The following is a 13,900-nucleotide window of genomic DNA, read 5'->3' on the forward strand; positions in this document are numbered from 1 at the left end:
ACATTGGATTCAATAGACAAAGACTTTAATAAAGTAAACTCTCTCAGATATACTCAGCTAAAGGAAACTAGGAGAATGATGTATCATCAAATAGGGAATATCAATAGGGAAATTATAAAAAGGAACTAAATGGAAATTATATACCTGAAAAGTATATAACTGAAAAATTCACTAGAGTGTTTTAATAGCAGATGTGAGTAGACAGAGGAAAGAATCAGTGAAAACAGGCCAAGTGAAATATCTAGTTTGAAGAGCACAAAGAAAAAAGAATAAAAGAAAATGAACAGAGCTTTGAGAACCTATGAGATGCCATCAAGTGTACCAACATATGTATACTGGGAGTCCCAGAAGGAGAGAAAACAGAAGAGGTGGAAAGAATATTGAAGAAATAATGCCCTCACACTTATTCTAAGTTTGGTGAACATTAATTTACATACTTAAGAGGCTCAATGAACTAGAAGTAGGGTAAACTCCACATGAAGACATGTAATCATACTGCCCAAGACAAAGAGAGCATCCTGACAGCAGCTAGAGAAGCAACTCATTACATAAAAGGATCCTTCAGAGTATAGCTGATTTCTTACCAGAAATTTGTGCTAGAAGATCTCTGCCTACAAGAAATGCTAAAAGAGAATGTCAGGCTGAAATGCGAGGATATGAAACAGTAATTCAAATTCACATTGAGAAAACACAGGTAAAGGTAACTAGGTAATTATAAAAGTACTGTACATTTTGTGTTAATAATTTCTCTTTTTTCCTGATATAAAAGACAACTGCATAAAACAAAAACTATAAGTCTATGTTTATTGACATATTATATATAAATGTGTAATTTGTGACAATAACAAGGAAGAAGAGTTACATAGGAGCAGCATGGTTGTATACTATTGAACGTAAATTGGTGTTAATCTAAACTAGGTTGTTATAAGTTAAGATGTTAATTGTAATTTCCAGTGCAGACACTAAGAAAACAACAGAAAATACATAATAAAAAAGTGGTACACTAGCAAGTTTCTGTTTAATGTAAAATTAAATTTACCAATTAAAAGGCAGATATTTGTAGAATGGATAACATAAGATGATCTGACTATTGATGCAAGGGTACAAATTGTTGAAAGTAAAGGATTAAAAAAATATATATATATGCAAACAGAAACCAAAAGGGAGCTGGAGTGGCAGTAGTAAAATAAGCCTAAATAGACTTAATACAAACATTGTTATGGGAGATACAAGGACATTGTATAATGATAGAAGGGTCAGTCCACAGAAAAAAAATAATTACAAACTTTTGTGCACCTAACAACAGAGCCTCAAAATAAATAAAGCAGAAACTGACAGAATTGAAGGAAGAAAGATAGTTCAGCAATAATAGTTGGAAACTTCAATACCCTACTTTCAATAAAGAATAGAACAATTAGATAGAAGATTATTAGGGAAATAGAAGACTTACACAACTCTATAAGCCGACTAGACCTAACAGACTTATATAGAATATTCTACCTAACAATAGCAGAATACACATTTTAAATGCACATGGAACCTTTTTTTGTATAGACCATGTATTAGGCCACAAAACAAGTGTCAGTGTAGTTTAAAATACTGAAATCTTACAAAGTATGTGTCCAACCACATCGATAGAAATGCGAAATAATTGAATTAAATCTGGGAAAATTCACAAATGCGTGGAAATTTCAACAGTCTAAAAATACTGAGAATATCTAAGCTAGTCTTAGTGAGTGATAATGTGTTTGTGTAGTTTGTAAGCACGGTAAATACATTAATAAATTTTTATTCCTGTGCTTGGAAACTTAAGAAGAGTTTTGATTGTTGGAATGAGTTCTAGTTATTAGTAATGTGTATTGTCCCAGATTTTATTATTAATTATTTAATTATTTTATAGTCAGTAAGAAATAGCAGATAATCCCAGAATCTATTTATTGTATGATTTTTTTTCCCTATCATCTGGCCAACTTTTCTGATTATGTCTTATGTGGATTAATAAAATTGACCTATATTTTTTATGTGTAAGTTAGCTGGCACTTACAGGATCAGATGTATCCTTGATATATTTTAAAGGATAAAATATCAAATATAAAGGGGAAGGCTATTAAATATGTTTTGTGAATAAGTGGCAAATTTCTTTATTGCCTATCTGATTCCAGATCATCAGGCGTTAAGGGGGAGTGATCCATGACATTTAGTAAAATATGCCATGTTGTTTATTAGTAATGGAATGTAAAGATCTTTAGTGGAATAATCAGAAAATGTTAAAGCTAATTCCAAAGCTCTTAAAAAATATTCCCTCAGAGTTAGCATTGAGGATCTTTAATCTAGTTAATGCTCTTTCATTTATTTCTCTCTAATTCTGTTTATTTCTAATGGAAATTTAATCATAATATTTTTCCCCCGCCACTAAAAATTGTTAACATTTTTTTAAATTTTATTTTTACTGTTGACACTATTACAGATGTCATCATTTCACCCACTTTGCCCACCTGCACCCAACCCCTGCCCCCACCCCCCACCCCCCGCCACTGACCTTCCCTCTGGCCATCCCCACACTGTTTTCTGTGTCCATGTTCTTGTTGGCTAATCCCTTTACCTCCTCTCATCCCGTACCCCCTCTCCCTGCTCTTCTCTGACAGCTGTCAGTCCGTTCCATGTATACCTGCCTCTGTTTCTGTTTTGTTTCTCAGTTTATTTTGTTCATTAGATAAGTTTTTTAATAAGATGCAGTCATTTTAATGCTTTAGAAAGGTAACAGCTTTTTTCTGGTAGGGAAAATTTTAGTTTTCTTACTCTGTGTTAATTGGGTAAAAACTAGGTAGCTTTTACATTTATCTGAAGAGACAAGTTTTCTTGTAGCAGAACTGTTTTGAGACATAGATGAGAGAGTCTTTACATATTTACAAAGCAATTTGTGTGGAATACAAGTTAAACTTGAAATATGTGGCACATGTTAATTTTTTTCAGGAGAAGGAAGCCAACACCCTTTTGGAGCCATGAATATTGTCCGGACTCCATCTGTTGCTCAGATTGGAATTTCAGTGGAATTATTGGACAGTCTGGCTCAGCAGACTCCTGTAGGTAATGCTGCTGTATCCTCAGTTGACTCATTCACTCAGGTAATTCAATTCACGTTTTATTATTTTCTAAAATAATTAAATAATTATGTGCATTAAAAATTGGCCTGGTGGTAGAAAACGTGTGAAAATACGGGCCAACATACAAGGTGGGGCAAAAGTAGGTTTATAGTTGTTTGTTTGGAAAATATATTACAATAATTAATAAAGAATAATACAAGAGAAACTGTTTTGTGTACTCATAGCTATAAACCTAATTTTGCCCCACCCTGTATATGACATAAGTTACTGGATTCCATGGACATTTTCAGCTTGTCTGCTTTCTCTATAGGTATTTTAAAATTTGTAAGTGCTTTCATGAGACTTATATTTTTTTAAGTATATTTTATTGATTATGCTATTACAATTGTCCTGTTTTTTCCCTCCACTTCATTCAGTTGTTGATAGTTGTGAGTTTGTTGTCATTTTACTGTTTATAGTTTTGATCTGTTTCTTAGATAAGTCCCTTTAACATTTCATATAATAAGGGCGTGGTGATGATGAACTCTTTTAACTTTACCTTACCTGGGAAGCACTTTTTCTACCTTTCCTTTCTAAATGATAGCTTTTCTGGAGAGAGTAATCTTGGATGTAGGTCCTTGCCTTTCATGGCTTCCAATACTTCTTTCCAACCACTTCTTGCCTGTAAGGTTTCTTTTAAGAAATCACCTGATAGTCTTATGGGAACTCCTTTGTAGGTAACTGTCTCCTTTTCTCTTGCTGCTTTTAAGATTCTCTCCTTATCTTTAATCTTGGGTAATGTAATTATGATGTACCTTGGTGTGTGCTTCCTTGGGTCCAACTTCTTTGGGACTCTCTGAGCTTCCTGGATTTCCTGGAAGTGTATTTCCTTCACCACATTGGGGAAATTTTCCTTCATTATTTTCTCAAATAAGTTTTCCATTTCTTGCTTTTCCTCTTCTCCTTCTGGCACCCCTATGATTTAGATGTTGGAACATTTAAAGTTGTCCTTGAGGTTCCTAAGCCTCTCCTCATTTTTTTGAATTCTTGTTTCTTCATTCTGTTCTGGTTGAATGTTTATTTCTTCCTTCTGCTCCCAATCGTTGATTTGAGTCCTGGTTTCCTTCCCTTTACTGTATAGGTTCTCTGTATATTTACTTTGGTTCTCTGTATATTTTTATTTCGCTTTGCATAGCCTTCATTTTTTCCTCCATTTTGCAACCATATTCAACCATTTCTGTGAGCATCTGGATTACCAGTGTTTTGAACTGTGTATCTGATAGGTTGGCTATCTCTCTGTCACTTAGTTCTATTTTTGGAGCTTTGATCCGTTCTTTCATTTGGGCCACATTTCTTTGTCTTGGTGCAGCTGTTACATTGGAAAGGGCAGAGCCTTAGGTATTCGTCAGGGTGGGACAACTCACATCTCTGCCTTGTGGCTCAGTCTGGATGAATGTTTGTTCTTTAACTCCTTGGTTGTTGGACTTCCATACAGTGCAGTTTTCTGGCAGTTCTGGTTGTTTTTTGTTTTTAAATGTGTTGTCCTTCTTTTGGTTGTGCAAGGAAGCAAAGTGTATCTACATATGCCTCCATCTTGGCTGGATATCTGAGACTTATGTTTTTATAGTGATAAATGTGGGTTTAATTATAAGTTTTTCTTTTTCCCCTCCCACAATTAGTATGTTAGATAGTGGGTATACAGCTGTGAACCTGATAAGCAAGATCCTTGTCCTCATGGAACTTAAAGGGATATAATCCTGTAAGAGTTGACTTTTAACCTCTGTATGGCAAAAGCCTGAGAAGGAGAGTAGGTTCTAGGCAAAGGTATAGCTAGTACACAAATCCTGCGGTAGAATTCTGTTATGTTTGAGAAATAACATGTAGGTCCTTGTGGCTGGAGTAATATGAGCAAGGGAGAGTCATGGGAGATGTGGTTGGAGATTATGGGGGAGGTAGCTGCACGATAAATCATATGGGACCTCATTGCTTTTTTTAAGGACTTTGGCTTATATTCTGTTTGGAGGAGAAAACATAAGAAAGAGAGTTTTGAGCAAAAGAGAAATGTAATCTAACTTAAATTTTAAAAGGATCACTTTTGCATGGATTTCTATTTTCATTTCTACTTTATGCCCAAACTCTGCCAAGTGTAAATTCCCATTCAGCATATTTAAACATAGCAATTTAAAATTTGTCTTTCCAAAGCATCTTCTTTGGAAATATTTTTTTTTTCTTTTTTTGTTCTGCTGTTGACCGATTATTTGTTGCACCGCTGTTTCAAGGTATTATTCTCTTTTACCGTCACTGTAGAAATTCCTTCTATTTCTTTTCTATGTTGAATCCTTTGTTCTCTGGTTCCTCTCATTTACTCTTTTATATGTTTTGTTAATATATGTTAAACATATATTAATGTTAAATGTTAAATGTTAAACTGCACAGACTTCTACAACTTGCTATTGTTCACTCAATATTAACATTATTTTAAAGATTTATCTGTGTTGATACATGGCAGACATACGGTTTGTTTTACTTGTATAGTATGCCATTGTATGAATGAGCCATAGGTTGCTTGGTTGGTTTGTTTGTTTTTAATTTATTTTTAGACAGAGAGGAAGGGAGGGAGACGGAGAGTGAGAGAAACATCGATGTTGTCAGAGAAACATTGATCGGTTGCCTCTCATACACGCCCCAAACAGGGATCGAACCCCCAACCCAGGCATGTGCCCTGTCGTAGAATTGAACTAGCCACACTTCTGTCTGAGGGATGACACTCAAACCAACTGAGCCACACCAGTCAGGGCCATAGTTGGTTTCTTAATTTCCATACTGATAGATGTTTATACATTTTCAGTAATATTTATTAGACCTCAAATTTTTGCCCAACTGATGGGTGAAATTAGAATATAACCATTGTTTTGGTATGTAATTCTTCACAACTAGTAAAGTTGAGCTTCTTTTCATATTCTGGTCCATATTTTTATTTTTTTTAATAGGAATTGATTGTTTATATATTTTGCCCAGTTTTCTATTGTGTGTTTTTTTGGGGGGCACTTAGTGTATCTTTTTGGACTTTATGTGTTCAGGATAATAATCTTGTTACATATGTTGCAAATTTCTTCTAGCATGTTCCTTGTCATTTAATATAGTGTATAGTATCTTTTGCATACAGACCTAATATATTTTTATGCAGATTTGTAAGTTGTTTCCTTTACAATTTGTGATTTTTGTTGTATTTGAGAAATTTTTTTCCTACCTTGATATGTGAAGATGTTATTGCTATGTTCTCTTATAGTTCTTAAAGCATTATTGAGCTACCTTTTGAATTGCATTCATGCATGGTGTGGGCCCGTATCTAAATTCATTTTCCTCTATGGAAAACTAGTTGTCCTAGTCCCATTAATTAAATGGCTAGTCCAATTATTTTATTTTTTTACTCTAAGTAATAGCATCTTTGTTATACAGGGTCTGGTATAAATAATGCCCATTTTTTATTACAAAATCATAAGCATGTAATTCTGTAACATAGCAATATCACACTCAAGCACACCATATGACATTTTAGGTGAAATGATCAGATAAAACCTATAAATTTTTATACCCATATTATTTACCCTACCAACCACACTGAAGCAGACGTTACTTCCTGCTGGACCCTGTATATCATGTTGTCACAAATGCTTAGGTTTGTTTCTTGGCTCTCTCTTTTATTCCAATTAGTTTATTTGCCTGTCCCTTTGCCAGTAAAAGTCTTAAGGCTTGATAGGCTAAGCCCCTTCTCCTAATTATCAAAATAGGCTTAGGTATTCTTCACAATAATTTTAACAACATGATATTGAGTTCCATGAAAAACCTTGGAATTTAGTTCGAAATAACATTGGATTTATAGGTTTAGGGAGAATTGCTACCATTAACACATTAAGCCTCCCTACCTATGAACATGTTTTATCCTTCCACTGAACATTGTATTTAGGTCCTTTCATTTGTTTTCTTTTCAAGAGAGTATTAGAATATTTTCCACAAGTTTTATCAGCTTGTTTTAATCTTTTTTTCCCCCTTAGGTATTTTAAAAATTTTGTTTTATTCTTAATTGGATCTTTTAAAGTTAATGTATAAAATTTTTTTGTTGCTAGTGTGTAGAGTTGCTGTTGATGCCCCCACCCCCCTTGCTTATACTGATCCTTTTGTGCTCTTACTGAACTCTGATATTATTGGGTTGGCCACAAATTTTGGTTTTTTAGTAAGATGGCTTGAGTATTGCTTAGTTGTCTTTCACTTCATTGGAAACAATTTTGTTAGATTGTATTGTGGCAGCGGTCATATCAGTGTGCATTAAAAAAAATCAAAATCCGTGAATTTTTGTGCAGCCATTTTAATATTGAAGATGGAAGAATATAAGCAACATTTTTGACATATTATACTTTACCATTTCAAGAAAGGAAAAACGCAGCTGAAACTCAGAAAGACTTGTGCAGTGTACGGAGAAGGTGTTACGACTAATCAAACTTGTCAGAAGTGGTTTGCAAAGTTTCATGCTGGAGATTTCTCACTGGACGATGCTCTACATTTGGGTAGACTAGTCGAAGTTGATAGTGATCAAATTGAGACATTCACTGAGAACAATCAGCGTCCTACCATACGGGAGATGGCTGCCATACTGAAAATATCCAAATAAATAGTTATTGGTGGAAATGAAAAACGTGTCTTTTATCTTACGGCAAAAACTAAATGGACTTTTTGGCCAACCCAATATTTCAAGTGTCTTAATACTAGATCCTCTTGGATTAAATTACCTTGGTATTATTAAACAAACAAAACCCTTAATGTGATATTTCCTCTCATGTTAGAAAAGAGACAGAAGGAGCCTTATTGGCTAGTTTTGTGTTCCTGAGAAAGTGGTGTTAGGAAGATTATTTTTGAGTGAATTGAAGGTAGTATTATCTTTAGCAGTTCATTTACTTTTGGGCTTAGTGCATAAACCAGATGTCAGGAATATTAGTGGATTTGCCCATTTGAAGATCAATGAGAAGAAACAGGCCAGGAAATAGAATAGTGTTACCTTTCTTTTCTTCACAGTTGATGGCAAGTAACCAGTTACTCCTTTTTTTTTTTGTTTTATCTTTCTGGCAAGAAAAAAATTTTTCTTTCTTTTTATTTTTTAAAAAGATATCTATTTATTTTTAGAGAAGGGAAAAATAAAGATTTTTTAAAAAGATTTTAAAAGATTTTTGTTTATTTATTTTAGGGAAAAAGAGGGACAGAAATATCAATGTGTGGTTGCATCTTGCACGCCCCCTACTGGGGACCTGGCCTGCAACCTAGGCATGTGCCCTATACTGGGAATTGAATCGGCGACCCTTTGTTTTGCAGGCCAGCGCTCAATCCACTGAGCCATACCAACCAGGACAAGAAAAAAATTTTTTGGACATGGTTACTGCTTTATATGAGAAAATAGGTTGATTTGAGGAGGGTGATTTTTGAGGAGATGATCATCATTGATATAGAGATGGGGATAAAAGAAGATATTTGGAAGGAAAAACATTTTTTCCCCCAAAATGAATGTTAGGAGCATAAAATATTTGGTAACAGAAATTCTTTTAGGTAACAAAGAATGTACTAAAGGCAGATTGTTATATTTTTGCCATGATGTCATTTTATGACCTCTTTTAACTTTAGAACCAACATTAAACTTAGAACTCAGTCCTTAAAACTGAGTTAATGCAGGAATATCTTAAGTTTAAAGTTCTTAGTTATTTATTTTTAGAGAGATGGGAAGGGAGGGAGAAAGAGAGGGAGAGAAACATATTGATAGTTGCCTTTTGCTTGTCCCCAGTTGGGGACCTGGCCAGCAGTCCAGCCATGTGCCCTCGCCTGGGATTGAACTGGCAACCTTTCAGTTTGCAGGCCAGCACTCAGTCCACTGAGTCACACCAGCCAGGGCATTGTATTTAAAATATTGAGATCTAAATGGAGTATTTAGTGTAATACACTAATCTATTCATTGTTAACTTTCAGTTCACACAAAAGATGTTGGACAACTTCTACAATTTCGCTTCATCATTTGCTATCTCTCAGGCCCAGATGACACCAAGTCCATCTGAAATGTTCATTCCAGCAAATGTGGTTCTGAAATGGTATGGGGCATTTTTTGTCTCTAATATTTTGGTAACTATATATATTTTTTTGCCTGTGAATGTGTTTCTTCTTTGACATTTAAACATTCTTTTATTGTGGACATTATATATTAACATTTGCATGCCATTAAAAAGTATATACTATAGATTCAGATTAGGAATGATTCTTAACCCTAAATATTCTCATATAGTGGTCATTTTGAATTTATAAAGAAATAACAACACAATTGTATGTGTTTTAAAGACTGCAATTAAAGAGTGTAATTTTTTTATATTTTGAATTATAAGTACCATATATGAGGCTTGAAATACCAATCAGAACCTAATTTTTTGTAAGTTTAGAATGTCTTGACCTAAAATAAATATCTATAAGGCATCAGGGTGGTTTATACTACCCCCTGTACATGAATGATTAATAAATGTATTTCCCCAGCTTTCCCGTGTTTTCATTTTCTAGATATTTCTTTCCACTTAGACTATTCCAGTGGTGGGGGAATGCATGGGGAGAGTTTATTGAGAAGCTGGAGCATGGTTAAGCATGAATAGCGCTGAAATGTATTAGGTTTGAGCTTTGTTACAATGTAGCTATCTGACCTTGAATATATTATATAATTTAATATATTATATAATTGTTTATAATATATTGAATAGTATATACTTAGCTGTGAAATGAGGAAAGGAGAGTTAGATTTGATATTTTTTTCTTTAGGTCCCTTCTAGCTCTCCGATTTGCAGAAGATAAACAATAAAATTTATTACGATTTGTGCTTTTTGATACAAGCCGGTTCTACTTAAATCACTGTTTGCTATCTTCTTATAAATTAATAGTTAAACTTTCAGATTAACTTTCTAGCTTTTTAAGTTCTTAGCTTTTTAGAAATGGCATGTAAAATTGTTTGCTTTTTGATAAGTCATTTAGAAAATTATGAAAAACTATAATTTTCTTATAAATGTTTTTTTTTTCCTTTTGTAGGTATGAAAACTTTCAAAGACGACTGGCACAGAACCCTCTCTTTTGGAAAACATAATTTGAATAAAATAATTTTTAAAGCTTTCTGAAATTTGTCATGTTTTGAAGATAATGACTTCATTTAAAAGCATGAAATTAAAAGGGTCATGAAACCTAAGTTTCAAAACTGCTTAGTGACTTTGAAGCATATTTAAAATCTTTATAAAAAATTAAAAACATTGAAAATGAAAATATGTTTCTCATTAGTGACTTTTTCCCGTTATGCTTCAAATACTACTCAGAGGCAAAACATTTTGTTTTGGCTACAATTCATTTTTTACTTAAAAAGAAAACATATTTAAAATGATAGTGTCAAATACCATTGCATTTATAATCTTTTATTTATTTTTATACTAGATTGTTAGAATAGTTAAAAACCAACCATGTCAAAATTTGGGGGAATTTTTTAAAATATCAAATACATAATTTTACATATGGAGAAATAACTTTCAGTTAGTATTGCTTAAGATTAGAGGCTTTATTTTTTTTAGTTAATACAGGCTGGTTGTCAGTTTTTTATATCTGCAAATTCATACATATGCATTTATTTAACAAAATTCCCAAGGTTAACACTGATGAGATTTTATTTAATACTGGCAATGTTGTTAGACATTTGTGTTAAGAATATAGGATTCATTACCTTGTGTATGGAGATAAAGCTGTTGAGTCTCATTCAAAAGGGAACTCTGACTCATTTGCACTGGTGACTTCCATTGACCAAAACCACCAGGATCTCACCTGTAGTCAAAGCTAGGTTTATTAGCTTGCTGTACCAAACAGAGAGAGAGAGGGAGAGAGAGAGGGAGAGTGAGTGTGTGTGTGTGTGTGTGTGTGTGTGTGTGTGTGTGTGTGTAAACTGTGCAGTGACACCAAAGGAAGGGTACATACAAGAGTTTGGGACCTTGGGACTGCAGTTAGTTTTGGGTTATCTTAGCAGAGATTGGTAAAAATTTGGCAAGTAGAGAGTTGCTGGTAGAGTCACTCTCTTTAAGAACATTTGAACCTATGCAGGATTATTGTTAGGTCAGTACGTGGTCTTGAAACATGTATCTGATTGAGCTGGTGTTAAGAATTTGAGGTTAGGTTATATTTTGCATTGTTATAGTTTGGTAGACTTACACATATTGCAAGTTGTATATTTTTGCAAATTGTAGTTTCTCTTTCAATGTACTTTCTTTCTCAATTCCCAGTTCCCTTCTGGTCTTTCCTCAGCCTAAGTTAAAGGATAGACCATTATCTTCTGGAGTTACGATCAATTCAGATTTGTATTGCTATTTACTATGTGTCAAATATTCGATGGTAGTCATTAGCTTCAAGTCTTTATGCTAAAAATGGTTGGCCATTGATGAATCATGCAACTTGACAGTGGCTACACAGCAGTACTTAAGACTGTGCAAAATGCATCAGCCAACTGTAATAAAATTAATAGAAGCAGAATGATTATTTATTTACTAGAATGCAAAGCCAGAACCCTCGATACAATAACATGTCCCATAGTCCATCTGGGTCCAGTCTAATTTTCCTTTAGCCTAGTCAAAGACTCTTCCATATATCTAGTTATCTTCATAGAGCTACAACAGGAAGTGCTAAATACAAACTGTTACTTGGCTTGCTGAGAGGTAATAAAATGCTGTGTGTGTGATTTTCCATGACAGTTCTGGGTGGTGAATGTAAACTGGTTTATTGGGCTTGCACAGCAGAGAGTGAGTCAAAACTAGAACCACCTTCCATAGCAGAGGATGTTAAAATTTGGACCACCTTTTTTAGTTGTAGTATTCTTGCTGTTGGAATAGGTAGTCTTGCATAGTATACATAAAGTGAGTTACTTATTTCTTCTGAGGGTCCTCTGGAGTAGCCAATATATGCTTCATTTTGGAAGCTTCTAGTTATCCTTTTCAAGAAAAACTACACAGGAGAGGAAAGGGCTTTAAATATCTGAACATCTCTTCATTATTTTAAACACATAAGATGTGTTTGAGTTTAAGAGGTAGATGAAAGCCTGCTGTTGACATAAGTAATCCCTGGTCAGCTGCATATGATATTAGGAATATAAATATATTTTATAGCAGGGATGAGCCAATAATTGTTTCCTTAAGGTGAGTACATTCTCAGAGTTCAGTTCCTGCGTGGAAATCTGGAAAGTCTTAGGAGAAAATGACTGGCTCCAGTGTTGCTCCTTCCTGTGGTGAGCTTGGTTCTGGGACAGTGCCATAAGGATTATAACATAAGCATTTTGTTAACTTGGAGAAGAGTTTTAGTTTTTATAAGGATGAAGATTGGGGCAAATGATATGAAGAAAATTCAAATATCAGAAGGAATCTTTGGGATGGAATTGATCCCAGGAATTTAAAGGGATGATTATTAAATCTTTTACAGCGGAATTCAACAGATTCAGAGTTGCTGCGGTCTGAGAAAATTGCTGGAAATGTTTGCATTTCTTAAAGTAACCAATAGAGACCATAGCGGATTAAGAGTAAAATGAAAAAGATATAACAGTATATTAGGAAACCTGTTGGGTGATCTTTAGGAAATGCCAAACCAAAATAAGCGAAAGAAGGAAAAAGAGCAAAGGTATCAGAAAATGAACCTTTTTTTGCTTTGGGCAGAAGCTGTCTATTTTTTTGTTGTCATCTGCTTGACTTGAGGGTCTTGGTGAGTAGCTTTCCTCCAAAGATGTGGGCTTCTGGAGGATTCCTAAGAATCCCAGGTTTAAGGACGTAACGATAGAGTGGTGGTCCAGCTGTCTGGAGAAGATATTTGTGATTTAGTTGGGGAAAATGAATCCAGAATCAGTATCTTAGAGTTTTATTGCCATGCTAGTTGTATAATATCTGTTGAGCTAATTTTTCATTGAGGGCAGTTTTTCTCTGATGTCTCTTCCAGAAGACTAAATTTGCTGAAGATTGAGGATGTTAAAGATAGTAATGTTTCTGTAGAATGGAGGAGAGTGGAATCTACTACTGAGGTGGAGCACAATTAATTTATAAGATTGATATAAGTTATAATTAACTACGAGACATTACGGACAGTGATTGTCATTTAGTTTATAAAGTATATCTTTTCGTAGACAGTTATTGTATCAGTCTGTACAGTAACAGGAATTTTTTTCTTTTTACCAGAAACGTACAAAGTCATTTGCTATGGTCTGAATGTGTTATGTCCCCACAAAATTCATACATTGAAATTCTAATGCCCATTGTGATGATGTTGGGAGGTGGGACCCTTGAGAGGTGATTAGGTCCTGAGCGTAAGCCCTCATGAATGAAGTTAATCCCTTTACGGGGCCAAGAAAGCTCCCTTGCCTCTTAAACAATGTGAGGATACATAGAGAAGTCTGTGATAGATGGAAGAGGGCCCTCATCTGACCATCTTGGCACCTTGATCTTGGATTTCAGTCTTCAAAATTGAGAAATAAATTTCTGTTGATTATAAGCTACTCAGTCTGTGGTATTTTGTTATGGCTGCTTGACTGGACTAAGATACAGTGACATTTTTATTAACAAATTTTACTCATGCATAGTTTAACCTAGGAAGTCTGAACTTACGATTTGACAAGATTTTTTAAGTTGAGTTTTTTAAAGAGCTCTTGAAATAGTTTTGAATTAACAAAATTTGGAAAATGCCAAACAGTTGCCCCTCTTACTGCTTTTATAAAGGGAAGGATGCCCAAAGAGTTTAGA

At 34.3% G+C, this 13,900-nt stretch overlaps 1 protein-coding gene across 2 annotated transcripts in view; it reads left to right on the plus strand.

The window, feature by feature from the left end:
- HIKESHI (heat shock protein nuclear import factor hikeshi) overlaps positions 1–10,272 on the plus strand; it is a 36,916-nt gene extending 26,644 nt beyond the window's left edge. For both annotated transcript variants that reach the window (XM_054576396.1, XM_054576395.1), the window contains exons 3-5: positions 2,974–3,125; positions 9,093–9,211; positions 10,185–10,272. In XM_054576396.1, the coding sequence (XP_054432371.1) occupies positions 2,974–3,125; positions 9,093–9,211; positions 10,185–10,239 (326 nt within the window). In that variant the 3' untranslated portion in view covers positions 10,240–10,272. The remainder of the gene's footprint in view (positions 1–2,973; positions 3,126–9,092; positions 9,212–10,184) is intronic.
- The last annotated feature ends 3,628 nt before the right edge of the window (positions 10,273–13,900 follow it).

The sequence above is a fragment of the Pteronotus mesoamericanus genome, unplaced genomic scaffold (genome assembly GCF_021234165.1).
Source record: "Pteronotus mesoamericanus isolate MK-2021 breed Mesoamerican mustached bat unplaced genomic scaffold, CSHL_Meso_final contig_33, whole genome shotgun sequence".
NCBI lineage: Eukaryota > Metazoa > Chordata > Mammalia > Chiroptera > Mormoopidae > Pteronotus > Pteronotus mesoamericanus.